General features: G+C 39.1%; 1 protein-coding gene across 1 annotated transcript; it reads right to left on the reverse strand.

Annotated features, from left to right (window-relative positions):
- Positions 1–406: 406 nt before the first annotated feature.
- Positions 407–11,106, reverse strand: lix1 (limb and CNS expressed 1). The gene is made up of 6 exons (XM_065284669.1): positions 10,804–11,106; positions 6,925–7,085; positions 4,996–5,136; positions 1,570–1,665; positions 1,055–1,132; positions 407–942 (listed from the first exon to the last, which is right to left on the reverse strand). The coding sequence occupies exons 1-6, from the start codon at positions 10,844–10,846 to the stop codon at positions 580–582; spliced, it is 882 nt and encodes a 293-aa protein (XP_065140741.1). The 5' UTR covers positions 10,847–11,106; the 3' UTR covers positions 407–579.
- Positions 11,107–20,235: the final 9,129 nt, after the last annotated feature.

Genomic DNA, 20,235 nt, shown 5'->3' on the forward strand with positions numbered 1-20,235 from the left:
AATTCTGACTCTACCATCTGAATGTCTCAACAGAAATCCAGACTCATCAGACCAGGCAACATTTTTCCAGTCTTCAACTGTCCGATTTTGGTGAGCTCGTGCAAATTGTAGCCTCTTTTTCCTATTTGTAGTGGAGATGAGTGGTATCCGGTGGGGTCTTCTGCTGCTGTAGCTCATCCGCCTAAAGGTTGTGCGTGTTGTGGCTTCACAAATGCTTTGCTGCATACCTCGGTTGTAACGAATGGTTATTTCAGGCAAAGTTGCTCTTCTATCAGCTTGAATCAGTCGGCCCATTCTCCTCTGACCTCTAGCATCAACAAGGCATTTTCGCCCACATGACTGCCGCATACTGGATGTTTTTCCCTTTTCACACCATTCTTTGTAAACCCTAGAAATGGTTGTGTATATTGGAGTGTATGGAAACCATTATAATTTATATAATTTAATTAGGACTGCAAAGGGTTTAAATGTTTCTGTATTTAATGAATTCCTTATTAAAACCCCAAAAATAGAAAAAATGAAAATGTACACTATTTACATTTTATCCAAATAATATAAGCCATCCAAGTCGTAATAAGCTCACTCTACAGATTCTTCATCGCTCACACTCCCCTGAGAGTAAAACTGACTGTGCTTGCCATCCATACTCTTCTCCCGATACTCAAACTCAGTCCCTTCTCTCCAACACATCTCCTCGCTGTGGTAACCCTCTAGATCCTCAGCGTTAGCATGACTCAGAGCCAGACTCAGGATCTCTTTCTTCTCCTTGTAAAAGCGGAGTTCCCTGCCGGCTCGTCGGGCCTCTCCGAGCTCCTTCACGGCCACCTGGAGCTCTTGTGAGAGCAGACCGGGGGACTGACGCTCTTTCTGCAGCCAGTCCAGAGCCATGTGACTACGTGTGCGCTCATTCAGACGCTGCTGTGAATAATAAAGGATCACTTCCTGTGAAAGAGAGCATTGATAAAGTTTTTTTTTCAGGAATTTTACAGTATTCATATTTCTAGACAAAACAACATTCTGCTAAATGAATGTAAAAATATATATTTATTCTTACCTGACGACTACATCTCATCTCCCGAAAAGCCTTCAGAGATCCATTCCAGTGCAAAAGTTGAAAAACTGTCATTATTTCCTTGACCAAAAGAAAGAGGGATGATGTTACACTTCCGTCTTTTACATTTTTTAATAGCCAATATGTGTGCACATAAATTCATTGTGACATCATTGTGACATGTATTGTTGCTTTACTGTTTTTCTTTCTGCTGATTTGGACCGATGGTGTGAGAAACAGCCTCATCGTGAATAGCGTAACTGGTGCATGTCTTTCTGGACACATGCACTTCTGTCTATTACATTTTACATTTAAACGCCACAAACACTTTCCCAGCTGAAAAAACCAGCATAGCACCAACAAAGTTTAGACAGCTGTTCCTCAGCATGGGATGCCGGCATGTTGGTGTGCCCACCAAGATTTCTTAAGTCAACCAGCTTCAATAACTTAATTTTGCAGGTGTACAACACAGTTATGGTCGACTAGCATATTAAAAAAAATGATTGCTAGTTTCCAACCTGAAATTCCAGCATGGTTCTCCCAGTGTTCAGCTCCAGCATGAGGCAATAAGCTCCTATACTGGTGCTAGGGTCGGAGGCATCTGTGATGTTACCCTGCAAATGTGGGACAGAGGATGTGTCATTACTCAGGCCGAACGGACTCGAATACAAAGGGTGGTCTGGGTTTCATTAGACACCCCTTTGCTTTGTTATCCGGTCGGAGAATCTTGTCTTTATTGTAAGAGGAGAAAACGGCAGGACAGCAGAGGATAAATGACATGAGAGTGAAGCGAGACCACACATGCACACCCACATTCCCACAGACTGTGAAAATCTTGGCAGGAAGGCAGGAGTGAAGGAGGATGACATTACTTTTTACTTGGTACAAAGCCAATTTAACACTGAAATTGATTCTTGGCTCTTTACTGTATTTATGGGCAATGTCAAACATGTGGGATGCAGTCAATGTGTTGACATGTATCTATAACTACAGTGGGTGGCCTTCAATATTGCCACACAGAATGTAAATCGAGCTGTGTGCACAAACAGTGATGTAAAATTAAACAATTAGATCTACAATTAGGGTTCAGTACAGTAGCATAATACATGTGGTAAAAAGGACAGCTTTTTATGATTATTTATTTATAGACCACAGCCTTATATGCACAAATACAAAAACACCATCAGGGTAACACATGTAACACAAAAATAATGCTATACGCGTTAAATAACCAATATAAAGTGTAACATAAAAGATCTTAATGTACATAACTGGTAACAAAGGAAGAAAATTTGAAAAGTCTGAATCCATTAAGAGTCGGATAAAAAATGCTTAATGCAAGACACACTTACGGCACATTCACACGGGGCGTAAGCGGTGACGCTTCCCATTCACTTTTAATGGGTGACGTCAAGCGTTGGCGAACTGAATTGTGGATCCGTCGGGCCGCGTCAGTGCCGTTGCTCGAGGCAGAAGTTGAACATTTCTCAACTTTTCAAGCGGCAACGTGTGCGTCAGTCAATCAGATCGCCTTATGCAAATAACATAGGCAGTGCCAGCCAATTACGTTTATGGAAGAACGGAGCATGTGTAGCGGCCACTCAGACAAGCCTTCCGTTAAACGGTAACGCTTACGCCCCGTGTGAATGTACCGTTAGGGTCTAGTCACACCAACCGCGCTTTAAAAAACGCTTGCAAACGCAAGGCGCGACGCACTGCCTTTTTTAAAAAAGAGCAGTGCAACGCGGCTTTTTATATTGCTAAGCAACTACCGAGTCAGCTGTCTTGTCAATCAAATATTGAAGCGTGAGCGCTCTTTTGCTGTTAACTGTCATGTTAGCAGAAACTTTAAAAAGAGGATGCTTGCTCTGACCTTGTTTGAGGGTGAGAGGTGCACAAACACGCAGGGGAGAGTGAGCGAGTGTAGTCCGGTTCTTCAGAGCAACTGTAAACTTCCCTCACCACAACATAAGGCCCGCCTCTCCCCTCATTCGATTGGACAATGGAAAGACGCGAATGACGTCGGGCGCTTCTCCGCTCTCAGCGCTCCATCAAAGGCACGTGCTGTGGCAAAAACCGCAAGGCGCTCAGCGTGCATAAACAGCGCGCAAATGCTCCCTGACCATAGAATATCATTCAAAAAAGGCGCCTCCAACTGCCATAAACGCTTTTGGTGTGACTGGCCCCTTAGTGGGTTTTGCATCTAAACTCTAAAATGTGCATGGTTGTTGTTCTTTTACCGCTTTTTTAGCATACATTTTAGCGTGACTTGAAAAACCAACAGCATTAGCATTAAAAATTAACAGTATTTAACAGTTAAAGAGCACCTAATTCTTTGCTAAAAAACATTATTTTGTGCATTTGTTAAAATACAACGTGGTTTATGGTTAAAAAACACATTATTTTCCACAAATCATGCATTTTTGTAGATCCAGATTCACTCGGATTTAACGCACAGATTTAAAAAGCTCTGTGTCCCTGATTGGCCGGTAATCTGTACGTTGTGATTGGCCTGAATACCTCTGATGTCAGCCGGAAATGTGACGCCCCTTACCATGTTTGAAAGATTCGGTCAGCATGCAATGCTAACAGGAGTTAACTTATAGGCTGTGAGTCCGAAGCAGGAGGAATTATGATAATGTCGGTCTTGTCTACATCACCAATCCCAGGAAGTAAACTGTTGCCTACATTCCGTGTGTTTGTTGTAGTCCAAGAAAACAGATTTGCGTTGGAGACGAGAACTCGCGTCTTCGTTTACTTAGGGGTTTGTACCTTTTGCATATTGTTAACATGTACTAACACACATTTACACACCAAAGGAAATGTAAAAACGTGAATCGGACAATAGGTGCTCTTTAAAGTACATGCATTAGACAGATTTTTACCATAAATTGATGTTTTATACAGACATTTACTTACATTAAAATTATGGGTCATGCCTTGTATTAACACAGTCTCACCCCATGTCGTCAATATTTGACGACACTTGACCATTCGTCATATGTTGTATATGGTATACCCTTCGCGTCATTTTATGACGAACTGGGGACTTCAATACTATTAAGTCCGTTGCATTCTCTTTCCTATTTTATTACCATTTTCGCGTCGGTTTAGTGTTAGATTACGCAAAATTAAACAGTGTACGCGAAATGAAACAGTTGTCACCTGGCGTTGGGGTTAGAGTTAGGTACGCGACATGAAACAGTTGTCACCTGGCGTTGGGGTTAGAGTTAGGTTTGGGTAGGGATGTCATTATGTAAATCTAACCCTAAACCGACGCGGAAATGGTAATAAAATAGGAAAGAGAATGCAACGGATAATAGTATTGAAGTCCCCAGTTCGTCAAAAAATGACGCGAAAGGTATACCCTTCGCGTCAACATATGACGAATGGTCAAGTGTCGTCAAATATTGACGACATGGGGTGAGACTGGGTTGCTTGTATCTATTAAAGTATTTTATACCATGGGTCTGTTGAATGCTGTATTCTGATTGGCTGAGAAATGTTCCGTGGGTATGCATTATTTTCTGATAACCGCACACCTAACTTGTCAAATGTCTTAAAAATAGGCACCAGAGCAATGTTTGTGATAACCGTGGTATAAGAGGAATAATTGACTCCGGTCCATTGAATTATTTGAAAATAATGCACACCCACGGTGTAAGGCACTCCGCTTCGCATCATGCCGCATTACACCTTGGGTGTGCATTATTTTCTTATAATCCAATGGCCCGTCGTCAATTATTCCTTACTTACTGTATACTGTAGGTGAATGTTTTTTACGGTTAACGGTTTTTACTGTAGCATTTTGTACATTCTTTATCTGTTAAAATTACAAACATATGTTACAATGTACGAGATTTCTTGCAACTGTTACTATGACAAACAAATCCTAAATAGCTTTAGTACACTTTGTTGATCTGCAGATTAGTGTTATAACTCACACTGGTGGTGCTGACGGCCTCCTTTACACTGCATGAAATGAACTCAGGAGTGATACGGCGACAGGGCAACTCATTAAATGTTGAGTTCATGAATGCGATACGAGCTGCATCACGCCTGGCCTCAGCTTTACTGTAACAATACTGAGAGAGAGAGAGAGAGAGAGAGAGAGAGAGAGAGAGAGAGAGAGAGAGAGAGAGAGAGAGAGAGAGAGAGATTATCCATTTCTCGTAATCATGAAATGTTGATAAATAATCCTGAAATATGATGAGCTGCTCTGATTGGATAAGCATTAGGAATTGTTCTTGATAACATAAACACTCCAATAATCATGCCTTACATTAAACAAGTCCTCTAAACTGAGCCACATAATGCATACAAACCACATGATAGGATGAAGTTTCAGATTATGTCTATGCTCCCTAAACACGATCAGAGGTAGATTGACGTTAACAGCGCTGTGGTTTATTTCTGGATTTGTTATACTTAAGAAAAACCCTGCTGCACATTACAATTATTATTATTATCACTGATTAAAGAATACAGCTTTGTTGCAGAAACAGCATTTAAACTAATTATTTTTGGCAATTGCATGATTTTGCATGCATTTTTACAGAACAGAACTAGACTATAGCATTATTTTAATGATGAAGAGAACAACATGCTCTTCTCTGGAAATCGTATTACTAACCCATGCTTTATTGTTTATTTTCACAACCTACAATCAAAGAAAAGAAAACTTTCAGGCTCAGTTCCTGTTCGTGTCACATGCTTCACGGCGACAAATAAACTCATTAATTTTTTGCAAATGCTCACTCCATTTAAATGCAAGGGAACTGATTTGCGGTTGGCTGCTGTAATTTGGCAAATTAAAACCACCTGGGGGCCTTACAAATATTCACAAGTGCCTCTTCTTTTACAACAACACTGAAAAGATCTGATAAGACGCTGTTTAACCTCTTGAGCTCTGGCCACGCCCTAGGACCCACCGGTGGGTCCGCTGGGAGGTCATACAATTATTTTGTAAAAATCTATAAACTGTAAAGCAAAAAACTAGTCATATATGGTATTTTTTGAAAGAGTAGAACCTCTGCTTTATTGCAAGTCCCATGATATTTGCTTTAATTTTACATAAAAGAAAATAATAAGGTCTAAATTCGTTCTTTCGCAACCACCCCCCCTTGCGAAAATCATATGAATAATGTTCATATTTCATATTTATAGCACACAAACTCACCAAACATATACAAATCACACATCAAATGAAAGCTCTCACTCTCAGGAATGTCACTGTGTACTTTATTTCACCGATCTTATACATTAAAGTGACATAACCAATAATAATTTTCAAAAGATTCACGAAAACTGAAATGACTTATGTAAACAAGTAAACGTATGCATTATATTTCTTCGAGTCTAACGCCTCCTTTCGATTAAAGCTAAATAACTTTTGCTTAGAAGATGCTATCAACAAAATTCTTTTTTCTCCTGTTTATTGCCACCTTTTGGAATCAAAAGATATTGTCTAAAGTGACATAGACCAAACATGTCCTAAATTACAGATTCTTAAATAAAATCTTAATTAAAAAAATAACAAAAATCTGAGTTTTTGTCAGTGTTTATCACAGTATTGTAAACAAATAAAATACAAAATTTGCAATATTTTACCCATGTTTTAAAATTCAGAGTTTTCTGTCAAATGAGACCATTTGTATCAATTTATTCCAAAATATGCGAGTAGGGCTCTCTTTTAAATTCTGGTATGCCTAATTCTGTAAAAAATTCAAAATATGATGCAGAGCTGAAGAGGTTAATGAAACTATACAAATTTTGTAGTCGAAATAGGCTTGAACGTTTGTGAAAGTATAAGGAACAAATCACTCGTAATTTTTTTTATTTACAACAAAAGCAAGATGTATTAAAATGATTACCTTGAAATTTCCAAAGCAGCTGCCTCCTGGTAAAGTGACGTAACAAATGAATGGAGGGCTGGGTGAGGGGATGGACTCATAAACCACCAAACTTTCTGTCTCCATCACATTTTTCACCTGTTTATCTTCCCAGAACTTGTGAAGCAGCTCCACAACATTCACTAATGGCACAAAGAGAAGTAATAACAGTTTTATACATTTGGGGATGTGGGTGTGTAAACGTGAAGATAAATAAAACAGCCAAATGACATTTACATCTCTCAGCTGTTTTTAACTGTAAGACTGTTTAATTTGTTAAAACTAACTTTATTTAGATTGTTGTAAAGTTTCATCTGAACAGTTTGGATGTGACACTCAGTGAACTGGGTTTTGTTGGATGAACAGGCACGTTTTCAATAAACACAGCAGTGGAAAAACCTCTTGTAACCACTTTGAGTGTTAGACATGATAAACATTAAACCTCTGTATATTATGAATGTTAACATTCTGTGTTCGGGAACAGTTAATGCCAGCCGGGAGTCTTTTTATGGCTGCAATTCGTAATGTTTGCCTCTCTGTCGCCATCTCTGTTTGAAAAATAAAATTGGCAGACTGATCTCACAGAAAAGTTTAATAGTCGTGCAAAATTTTATTAATTTATTTGTGTCCATGGCACAAAATTCATAGATCATGTTGAAAATTGCAGTTTATTTGTGGAGTAATTTGAAATCAAAACTGACAATTCTTGTTTTTTTATGGAATATTGCAGTGTTCATAAACGTTTAAACATTTAATGCATGTGCCCTCATAAACTTCATCAAAATCTAAAAATTTACTCCCGCCCTCTTCCGGGCAATCATTCTCTGATGACGTCAGCTAGACAGCTTGGGTTTCTGAATGAAATGCCTACTTTTCTATATCCAATCAATTCACAAGCCACACCAGTTATTTTCTTTGTGTTCTGCAGGGATGATGGATTTTTGTAGACCAACCCGGATGTTAGCGGGAAACTGGTTCCATCAACAAAAAGCCCATTTGTCAGGGTCCTGCTTTTGAGTTATGTTTTGTATTTGTCTAAGTCATGATGGCAGGATTCTGTCAGTTCTATGTGGAGGTTCATGGCTTTGTGTATTGAGTCATGTGCCTCCGGTGTCTTGTCTCTTGTCCCCGCCCCCTCGTTCTCCTGCTTATTGTTAATCATTAGTTTATTCCCATCACCTGTTCCCTCCTCGTTATCTTGTTTGGTTTTCTTATTTAATGTCATTGTTTCTTTAGCCCTGTGCAGGATCATTTTGTACCGTCATGTTAGTGCTGTTGTGTGGTTTAGTCTAGTGTTAGAGATTGTGTCAAGTGAAGTCAAGTAGTTTTACTGTCTTAGTCTTGTTGTGTTGCCCTGTTTGATGTTGTTTGCCCCCACGTGGGCCTTTTGTTTCTTCTGTTATTAAAGTGTCTTTGTTTAAACCCCCCATCGTCTGCACTTGGGTTCATCCTCCATCACCCCTCACACCATTAATTTTGGAATATTGCAAAAAATAAGCTCTGTGTTTGATGAACACAACATTTATACATTTTTTAGTCTAAATGCGTTTATTAGAAATCAAAAGAAAACTACACCACGGTCTCTCGACATCAACGGCTATCACCACAAAGCTTTTGACAACTCGTTCAAACTTTAGTAAAAACATTTAAAAACACGTTTCCTGTTAACGAAACACTTCATGGTTTAATCATTGTTGGGAACTGTACCTTTAAAGGTACAGTTAAATGTTTTGTACTAACATTTATTTGGAACAAAATTGGTCCTTAAAAGGCACACAATAGGTCCTTAAGGTATAATATTGTACCCCAAAAGGTACAACATTTCAATGTGTTGTATAGCCATAAAAGGTACAAAACTGAAACTTTGAGGGTACCACCCCAGTGACAGAAAAGGTACAATTTTAAACCTTTTTTTCTGACAGTGCATGTTAAGGTGTTTTTGAGATTTTTATGCCTGATGAGGTTTAACAAATGTAGTCCCATGTAGCAACTTGTTAGCAACTGCCCTTAAAGACACATAAAAGCTTTAAAAGTCACAAGTAAGGGTATTACTATGTTTTTTGTCGAAGAATAATATTTTGTGCTTGTGTTGACCCAAGATTTTATTTAAGGAGTTTAACCAAAACCCCATTTAAAGAACCCATTGACTTCACTTCCAGGTTTTGCCTACAAAAATACATCATCCGTGCAGCACTCTATTCCGTTTCATTTGGAAGTACGTCACAACATGTAAAGTCGATCGCGACTTTTACTCATCTGCAGCACCACACACATGTGACATTGTAGCTGTCTTCTCTTATTTCTGTTTATAGATAATAATCCCATAGTATGTTCAAAAAGTTTTAAGTTATAAGATGTTATAATATAATATAAAATATATATGTTAAATTTTTTTCCTTTCCTTATTTCCTTCGACCCAACAAAACAAATTATAAATCATTATAAAATACCAATGCGAATTAAGTAAGGTAAGAAGACTTGAGATTTGATGTATTTACTCAACACTTGATTTTGGTTGGTTTTACTGAAAAAGCGGATTGTTTTAAGAAATTACAGAATGTACTGAATTTATTACAAGGCTTGTTCATGTCTAAATATATTAATGTCCTTTTATTTCTTTGTGAGAAACCGCAAAAATGCTTAACAACTTCTGCCAGGTTTTTTATTTGGTGAGAGTTGTCAAAATGTGGCCATAAATTCCCAAGGCAATATGTGACCCTGGACCACAAAACAAGTCATGTGAAACAAGTCGCATAAATATATATGTAGTATTTGCCAACAATACATTGTATTGGTCAAAATGATCATTTTTTTAATGCCAAAAATCATTTGTATCATGTTCTGTGAGGATATTTCGTAAATTTCCTACCATAAATACAGTATATCAAAAATTTATTTATCATTAGTAATAAGCTTTTAAAAAAGCTAAGGACTTCATTTGGACAACTCTAAAGGCAATTTGCTGAATATTTTTTGTACCCTTAAATATATTTTCAAATAGTTGTATCTCGACCAAATCTTGTCCTATCCTATTAACATCAATGGAAAGTTTATTTATTCTACTTTCAGATTATAAATCTCAGTCAAAAAAAAAACATATTACTGGTTTTGTGGTCCAGGGTCACATATTTGCATCTATTTGTACTATTTTTTGTTCAATCAACACTTTTTCATTGACAGATTTTTTTTGTTTGTTTGTTTATGACTTATTTTACTTTATTTGAGTTATTTTAGTCTCTCAATATTGAAATTTAGTACACACATTCTAGTTTTGATGTTTATCTTTACTTCATCTTTAAACTTAAACCAAAATCCACTGTAACATCAGCATGATTGCTGTCCAAACATCAGCACATGGAAAAGTTTTTCCTAGGAAAACAAACAGGTGCCTACAGAGAGAGAGAGAGAGAGAGAGAGAGAGAGGTGGACAAGCTGTGGTGTGTTTTCAATGTTTCGCACCCACAGTTACACCACTGTTTGTGCAGTCTTGTTTTAATATGTTTGGGCATGGCATACAAAATAGACCCCCACTAAAGGGGTTTGTAATAATATTTAAAAAGGGAACCAAAGATATGTTATTGTAAAGAGACCATATATGAGTTGTTTTTGCAGCGTGAGTATTCCCAGCTTTTTGTTTGCTTTTAAAAGAGTCAGCTGCTATGAGCACCACCCAGTTCATGTCTATGTGCTTCAGCACAGTTTATGTAAGCGTTTAATTTCACCCTTTATACTTGAGCTTACTTTTAAACAAATGCTAAAATAACAGCTGGACATTTTGAGACATGCAATTTGTTTTATATTGCTTATTAAATAGCATTAAAGACCAGAATAAATATAAAACTTTTAAGATCTCCCACTCACAGTCTTTGAAGGTTCTGTCATCATCAGACTCCGCTCCCGACATAATTTCCAACTGCACCAATTCCACAGGTCTCGAAATAACACGTCCTCCCTTTCTAGATCTTACGTGCTACTAAGAAGTGAAAATTGAATAAACATCAGTTAAGTTGAACATGAGGAGATCCTCTATCTCCCGTCTCCTCTCCAGCCTCCGGGAACAGTCTATAGTGGCCCGTTACGCTCGCCCCGGGGGTTCTCTTCAGTGGCTGGCCCACCTTTTGTCAAGGGTTGAACTAATTAGCTGTGAGGTTGGCTGTGGCTCTACATTCCCTCATATTCACCCGGGCACATACACACTCTCACAGCCTGTCGCACACACCCACTCCACTGAGTCAACTAAACCCTGGCCCAGGAATGCAACCCCCTTCTCCATTCATTCACAGCGTGCTTTAGTCTTCCCTCACAACACAGTTTACAAATGCAATGGACAACTAACTATAGAAACCTCTAAGATGGACAGCAGACAAGTTCTGACTGTTTTATTGACCACTTTAATAGCCTTTTGAACTTTATACAATTCTAAAACATAATTATTATAAATTGGGATTTTATTTCAAACCAAGGTGCATTTATCAAGCAAAATATCAGAACATTTTTTTAAGTATGAAAGTAATTTCAGCTTACTATTTAAAAAAAATGTAGCTTACAAGTTACAGCAACTCGCCACTGGTAAAAATTTTAAATATTAAGTTGAAATGATTGTACTTTTAAATGAAAGGCAACAAAATATTTGTACAATATTGTTCAAGAATTATATTTTTTGAAATGTTATCATCATTTTTATTATAATTTGAGGGGGTCATCAACACAACAAAATTTTCAACATAAACCGTTTTTTTTTATGCGGTTTTTTAACGCCGACAACATTTTAGGGACCTGAAAATGCAAACTGTTAAAGTTTGGTGTTTAAAGAGCACCTATCATCCGATTCACAATTTTACATTTCCTTTGGTGTGTAAGTATTAGTACATGTTAAAGGACAAGTTCGGTTTTTTAGACTTAAAGCCCTGTTTTCAGATTGTTTATTGTGAAATAGAATGGTTTTGACTGAAATTTCGACATTTGCGGCTGCCCTGAGAATTTTCGCGTGTTTGTGTTTCATCTTACACCTCTACAATGGGTTTAATGGTGCACTGAAACAATCCTTCCTAAAATGCATTAAACTTTCGTTTGCAAAGACGTGAAACTCACCGAGTGGTCAGGGGTGTTCACTGGTATGCTCACAAAAAAATCGCTGCAAAAGACTCATTCCAACAAGTTTTATCCTAGTTTTTACCAACTCCATTGACTTGTATTAGATGTCCTGTGAGGTAAGGTATTACTCCGCGCCGGGAACTTTGTTTCTATTCTTGCAATTGGCAATGGCGGGTTAGCGCCACCACCTGGGCTGGAGTGTCTATTATTCAAGCTCTAAGTGGAAGAATGTACGGGTGTGAGCCGTTTGGAAAAATAGGTCCACAAGTTAACAACGAATGCTAAAACAGCTGTTGGAAACATCTTTTGCAGCGATTTTTGTGTGAGCATATCAGTGAACACCCCTGACCACTCGGTGAGTTTCACGTCTTTGTAAACGAAAGTTTAATGCATTTTAGGAAGGATTGTTCCAGTGCACCATTAAACCCATTGTAGGGGTGTGAGGTGAAACACAAACACGCGAAAAACCTCAGGGCAGCCGCAAATGTCGAAATTTCAGTCAAAACCATTCTATTTCACCATAAACAATCTGAAAACAGGGCTTTAAGTTTAAAATACCGAACTTGTCCTTTAACGATATACAAGTAAAAGATGACGCAAGTTATCGTCTCCAACATAAATCTCTTTTCTTGGACTACAACAAACACATGGATTGTAGGCAACAGTTTACTTCCTGGGATTGGTGATGTAGACAAGACCGACATTATCATAATTCCTCCCGCTTTGTTCTCAGCCTGTAGGTTAAATCTTGTTAGGATTGCATTGTGAGCAAATCTTTCAAACATGGTAAGTAGCGTCACATTTCCGGCTGACGTCAGAGGTATTCAGGCCAATCACAACGTACAGGTTAGCCCGCCAATCAGGGACACAGAGCTTTTCAGATCGACGAGATTTGTACAAAATCAGTGTGTTTCAGGAAGAGAGTGAAATCACAATAACATTGTTTTCAGCAACTGTGTGTAGCAACATGGTCTGAGAAACGTCTCATTTTACTATGTACTGCACTTGGTTATGTGGTTGAAATGACAATAAAGCTTCTTGACTACATTGTTATCGTGTAAATGTAGTCTAAAGGGCCATTCACATTATAACATTAACTGTAACATTAATTATAACGATAACTATATTAGCGTCTACGCCCGAACAATAACGATAACTGTGATAATTTGCTTTACTAAAAACGCTTGTATTGTTGACGTGTCAATAAATGTATAAATATGCTGTTTTTGTTGCATTTACACAGTGGGTATAATCATCAAATGTCCTCATCACGCCACATTTGCATAACTCTAAACAGTAAAACTAGTAGTTTGTGAAATCTAATATCTTACCTTATAGTTATCGTTAGGGATGCTCCGATACTGGTATCGGGTATCGGCCTCGATACCACATTTTCTAAAGTACTTGTACTTGTTAAAAGTCCCCCGATACCTGGAATCGATACCACGGTCTGAGAAATGTCTATGTTTGAGTGGCGTGTAAGGGGTTAATGCCTCTTCTGTTGTCCAAAGAGGCAGAGTTTACAACAAACTGGAAAACTAGTCCTTTGTTTTTTTGTTAAATTATATGACTAAAGCTGTTACCTGTAAATTTAAATCATGTTTTTTTATTAAGTACTCAGTATCGGTATCGGCAAGTACTGAAATGCAAGTACTCGTATTCCAAAAAAGTGGTATCGGTGCATCCCTAGTTATCGTAATGATGCAATTGATCACAAGACACACGAGACACAAAATTATACCCCAATATATAAGTTCATACCCTAATATGAAGTTTCACCTGCTGCCTGTAGAGGCGCTAATGTTGATCATATTTGGGGAAATGGACAAACGACCAAAACAATCAAGTGGTTCGGAGGATAGGTTGGTTATGGTTAATGGGTTAAAGCCCCATTACAGCTTTCGGACATTTTTTTATAAAACACCGTCTACGTATAATCGCATATGTGACCGTAGGTAATGAATTAGATGAAGTGCTTATCAACCGTTATAACAGGAGGTACTATATAGCATGAATATAGATAGTATGAATGAATTCGGGCGTACAGTACTACATCCGCCATGTTGATACATCACATGGTTAGTTGTTAAATGAAATTACGTTAAACAAGTGCAATTTAACCACAAGGGATAGCTGTTTAATACATGTATTTGCATTTGAATAAAGTAGGAAATTTTATGCGTTACTGCGTTTAAGCATTTGTGACTAAAACAACGCCCCTCAGTCGTCTACTTGGTTGGATAAGGAGCGGTTCACATTTCGTGTCTAAAACCACACAGAAAATGCAACCGTTGGTTTGTTCTTGTCACATGACCTGCGGTGCGCTTGCGGCATTCTGAAAAGTTTAAATGTTTTTAACTCAATGCGGTACCTGGAAAAAACGAGCACGTCGCACAGTGTGCACATTGCGACCGCACCGCTTCCTTATTTTAAAATAACGAACTTGAGGGCGCAAAAGATGCGATATGTGAACTGCCCCTAACTCCTCTCCTGGGAGAACACAGGGTAGCAAGTGGCCATCAAATGAACACTTCAGAATCTTGTCGGAAGTAGTAGGTCATCCACCTAATGTTTTTCGAATACTATGAATTCGGACATACTACTGCTTTTCACCTACTATGTAGTATGGAAGTAGTAGTTTTCAGACGCAGCGTAAGTGATGCACTGCATCTGTGATTACTGAGGGCATGTACCAATGGCGTACTTCTTGTGGACTTTCGGTCTCGTTGCCTTAAATTGTGCATGCTCACTTAGTCTACGAGTCCGTAGGGGGTTCCATTTGTACTTTTTACGTTCCGAAGTGTGCTCTTCAGCGCCCCCTTTGCACCCTTAATGCGGTCTACTGCACAGCCCGCACTGCTGCAGGCTCCACACACTTTACTAACCCAAAAATCTGATGGGAGGAGTCTGAAACAACACCACCACTTCTCTTCCTATTTCCGGCCATGACACTTCAGTCTGTCCCCAACATACAACTCCGGTGCACCCTCGTGGACTCGCATAAAGAGTCCCTAAGGTCTGCACTACATGATGTCATCACTCTGAGAAAGTCCGCAAGTCTGGAGTGTGCCATTTGGGGCAGGGCCTCACTAGATCCACAAAATGACACTACAACCTCTTGATTTTGCAAAATGGCGAAAGTTAGTTCTAGTGAGAAGTTAGCGAACATGCAACTTTGATATTTTCCCAAAAAAATGTAGGTCACTGAATATTGTATGTTTATTACAAATAAATTAGCATGTTGTAGTACTCAGAATACATTACCACGTTTTTTGAGAACATGATATGCAGTAGCTTCAGTAATGGTCCCAGGGTAGTCGTACACTGTGAGACAACATTTCAATTTAGCTACTCTGAAAGCTTGAATGGTTATTGTTTCAGGAACACATCCAAGCGGTGGCCAGCATCCATCTGAATGCTTCACTCAGTCTGATGAACTAAAAGCTCACTATTCCCTCTTCTCCACTTAGCATCCATAAGCCCACTTCCTCTATATGCTCGAAGCTCAATTCAGTTTACATCATTGCCCAAACCACATTTTTCACAAGTCCGATGCCCCTTTTGAACGTTCTTCTGTCTTTCATTCTTGGGAATAAGGCCTCCATTCAGAGTCAAGCTCTATTATGAAACCGCCTTGGGAATAGAGTGAGGTGTTTAGCATAAATGACAATCACCGTATCGCAGACCGGGGGGTTTGACACCGAGAGAAGCGGCTTCGGAGCTGAAACTATTAATAAAGACAGAAAGTGATATATATGTTTTTGATGGTATTCACTCAAAGCCTTTATTGGCTGGATGTTGATTTGGAAAAATCCTGACTATATTAAAGTGCTTTTAACTAATCTCATTCACCTCTAATGATAAATAGCGGTGAGGTTTCCACCGGGATGAAAAGGCCACCTGGTGTGGGCAACCACTGAGCTTACTGAAAAGCTTCAAGCTTGCAGCTGTCAGATCAAAACTAACCAGGAACTCAGATGTCATTCGAAAAACAGATTGCACAGGGTTGAGGAGCTTTTAAAAGTGTGTGCGAGCCATGTTTGTTCCTTTACTTTATATTTGTGACATGTTCCCCATAGCTTAATTTGCTGAATTTTAATGGTGATGGGTTCAAAGGGTCTACTTGGAAATGCACTGGAGATAAAAGGGTCTGCCAAATGCATACATGTGAATTAAAAATTCAAGTTGGACCGAGCGAAGTTTGGGGCTTTGTTGACATAACCTGCGGGTTTTCTGTATGAAGTGGCCCTTGTTTAAGACTCCCGCTGTGGGAAATGTAAACGGTGACACATGAAAGCCTGCCTTCTTCTGGCACTTGCTCTCGATGGAGGTGTTGCTGGTAGTCTTTCTGTTTTTGCTGATCCGAAAACAGCTTTGTGGTTTAACTTGTGACATATGGAGTTTACATTAGCGGCAAGATTCTGGTCCTGGATCAGTGCATCAGCAGTGTCTGTCCAGAAGTTTATAAAGGAAAAAGAGGTACAGCTGTGCGTGGCGGGTCTTGTCTATAATAGCCGTAGCACGGTGCATGCATGGAAATGGAGTAATATAAACACAACAAATATAAAAAAGCATTGTAAAAATAATGTTAGAGTTTTAGGATTGTCATAAATTTTTATTGTTGCTAATTTAATATTGATATCATGGCCTTGACCCAGCTTCCTTAGGGGTTGTCTTTGAGTTTCCTAAAGCGGTGTCCAGCGTATGTTTTCAAGTGTTTCCAATGGAAGCACCACACGGAGTGCTAGAACTCGGTTGTTTTTTCATTAGAGTTGAAAAATGTTCATCAATGTCACTTCTCACTTAGCCGTCCAATCACAGTGGAGGAGGGGCAGGATAGATATCACAACAACCAACTGGCACATTGTTCAACGACTGATAAACAAAGCAGAAGTATCATAGCCAGGGCCTGAAGTTAACTTTTTTGACCACCAGCCACTGTGGCAGGTGGATTTAGAAATCCACCTGCCACAGAGACTTTTTACCAGCCAGTTTTTTTTTGCCCGAATAGTGAATTATAACACTGTCTTTATTGTATGAATTAAATATAATTTTTTTTCAGAGCTACAAATGTGAATTTCTCTTTGTCTTAGGTTGTTTGATTAACATTAATGACACAGACTTAAGTAGGTTAATTGAGGTTACTGTCTCTTTAAGACCAGCACAGACTGGTTTTTGACACTCTATACATACACTTAAGACATAAAGAAATGTTTTATTAGAAAATGAATACTGTTGAGATCATTTTATTTATATGTGCCCTGTCAAGAGCAGAAAAATTTTATGTACGCATGCTTTTAGGAACGCGTCTCTCCGATGTGCCCTTTTGAGTTCCCTTATACCCGCGCACGCACACAGAGACAGCGGGGGCGCAAACTGCGCACATAAACGCCGCACATACGTTGTTTTTCATTACTATATTCGCAAAATGTATGTTAATGTACTACAGTATAAGGCATAGTAGCGCAACTCTCTCTAAAGTTTACACATCAAGAGTTCTGATCCGTCACAGCAGCACTACACATCTGTGCAACTGTGATTGTACAGTAGCATACGTCAGCATTGCATTCTCATCCCATCTCACCAACAATTTAATACTTACTCGCACATCCAAACGTAGTCAGGAAAGTGCCTCATCTTCTTTCCAATCGCATGAACGTTGCGAAACAGCAGTCGCATCCTCTCAATGAATCACTCAATTTGCATCGGTAAAATGCGCAGGTTGATAAGAAATGAGCGGGTGCCGGTTACGAGTCATCCAAAAATATTTTATTGATATTCAGGCCGCGGTCAGTCGGTCGAGTTTAAAAACTATTTTGAACAATTGCGGGCGGGGCGGGTTAGTTGAAAATGTCGGTCGGGAGTGGGTTGTTTATACAATGACCCGCACATCACTGATTCGCATTGGCTACCCGCCAATGTGGCTGGTAGATTGACAGTGTTACCCGCCAATTGCAAAATCCACCCGCATTTGGCGCGTGGTCGGGTGTTAATTTCATGCCCTGATCATAGCACCCAAAGTGTTCAGCTGAAACAAAGCTGGCATCTGCCTACAGTCGGCGTCCGTCTCAAGTTTTCAGCCACCAAGGCCTTTATGCCGGCGGCCGGCGTATGTTTTCAATTTTTTCTAAAGAAAGCAAGACGCTTTTGAAAAACGCCAGCAGATGTTTTGTTCAGCGCTAAGCGCCCAGAGTTGAAAAAGCTTTTCAATGTCACTTTTCACTTACCCGTCCAATCCCAGTGGAGGAGGGGCGGGACAAATATTGCAACAACCGTTTAAACATCGTTCAACAACTGATAAACACAGCATCATTGCAACCAAAGCGCTCAGGTGAAAAAAGCTGGCATTGGCGTCCACCACCTTCAAACGCTTTGGTGTGCACGCCCCTAAAGGCGTTTATGCTGGCGGCTGGCGTATTTTTTCAACTGTTTCAACTTCGTCACTTTTCACTTGCCCGTCCAATCACAGTGGAGGAGGGGTGGGACAAATATTGCAACAACAATTGAACAACCGTTGAACATCATTCAACAACTGATAAACAAAGCATCATTGCAACCAAAGCACTCAGGTGAAAAAAGCTGGCGTTGGCGTCCACCACCTTCAAACGCTTTGGTGTGCAGGCACCTAAAGGCGTTTATGCTGGCGGCTGGCGTATTTTTCAATTGTTTCAACTTCGTCACTTTTCACTCGCCCGTCCAATCACAGTGGAGGAGGGGCAGAACAAATATTACAACAACCAACCAGCACATCTTTCAACGACAAACAAAACAGAAGTATTATTGCAACCAAAGCACTCAGCTGAAAAAAGCTGGCAACACAGATGGCATCCATCTGGCGTTTTCAGTCAAATTTAAAGCTATGGTGTCATAGACTGTAAAAAAAGATGGACGACGCGACGTCGCCTCCCTCCATTGTAATGAAATAAAGCCAAAAATGTCCGACCATGGTCGCCGCCATATTACGTAAAATGTTACGTCAGTTTGGAGTAGGGCTGCAACGATTCGTCGACGTTGTCGACAAAAATCGATAATAGAAATAGTCGACAATGAATATCATTGTCGAAGTTGTCGCCACACATGTTTTTTCTGGCCGAGTGAGGCATCTCTCTTCATTACAAACTCTGCTGAGAGTCGCACATGCGCATTAGCTTCTGTGCTCAGCAATAACAGAAACGGCGGCGTCCAACGCAGCAGCTGTGCGTACCAAAACATCTGAAGTTTGGGAGCATTTTAGCCTGGATACGGCGAATAAAAATGATTTGCAAAGCAGTCTTTGCGTATCACGGCAGCACCTCGGTCATGCACGAACATTTAAAGAGAAAGCACATCGGACAGTTGAATGAAACTGAGTTTGACTCGCCTCGGTAAGATTTAAATAACATGGAAGCCGATACGTTTTGTTTTGGATGTACATTGTACATTTTATAAGCGTTTTTCACTTTAAAATAAATAAATAAAGGATTTACGTTATGCCTGACTGTGCCTGACAAAAGAATTTTAAATTAAATGCATGCAGTCTGAAGAAGAGAGCCACCATGGACCCCTTTCTGCAAAAGATGCAGATGTGCACCCCATAACAGGCGAATGCCCTCACTGAGTATATATATAACTCTGTTTTTTTAATTTTTCAGAAATCTCGTTTTTTTGGTTGTGCATACAAATTAATATCAATTCAACTGCAGTTGGTTTGTTTTGATTTAAACCTTCAAAACTTAAAAAAATACAGCATATATATTTATAAATAAGTATATATATTAAAATAGCTGAAATACATAACTTCGTTTTGGTAAAATCATAGTAGCTGCAATTATTAAAAATGTAAAACTTGTTTTAATTGAATGTAAAAAACAATTTTTTAAGTACCCCCTTCTTTTTTGTGTTTACTATCATTTTCCACAGAATTAAAGCAATCTCATGCAAAATTTTAGAAAAAATGAATAATTATTCGATTAGTCGACTAATCGTTTCAATAGTCGGTGACTAGTCGACTATCAAAATAGTCGTTAGTTGCAGCCCTAGTTTGGAGCCAAGGCATGTGAAAAAGGAATAGTCCGTGGAGCCAGAGGCGGAGCCGCGGTATCAAACTTCCGCCCAAACGCTCACACGCAATTCAACCACGCCAATCATAACAGCACGCTCTGTTTTTATAGCATCAAATTACTATCTAAAATGAAACTTATCACAAAAATTAACATATAT

The sequence above is a fragment of the Paramisgurnus dabryanus genome, chromosome 5 (assembly GCF_030506205.2).
Source record: "Paramisgurnus dabryanus chromosome 5, PD_genome_1.1, whole genome shotgun sequence".
NCBI classification, from domain to species: domain Eukaryota; kingdom Metazoa; phylum Chordata; class Actinopteri; order Cypriniformes; family Cobitidae; genus Paramisgurnus; species Paramisgurnus dabryanus.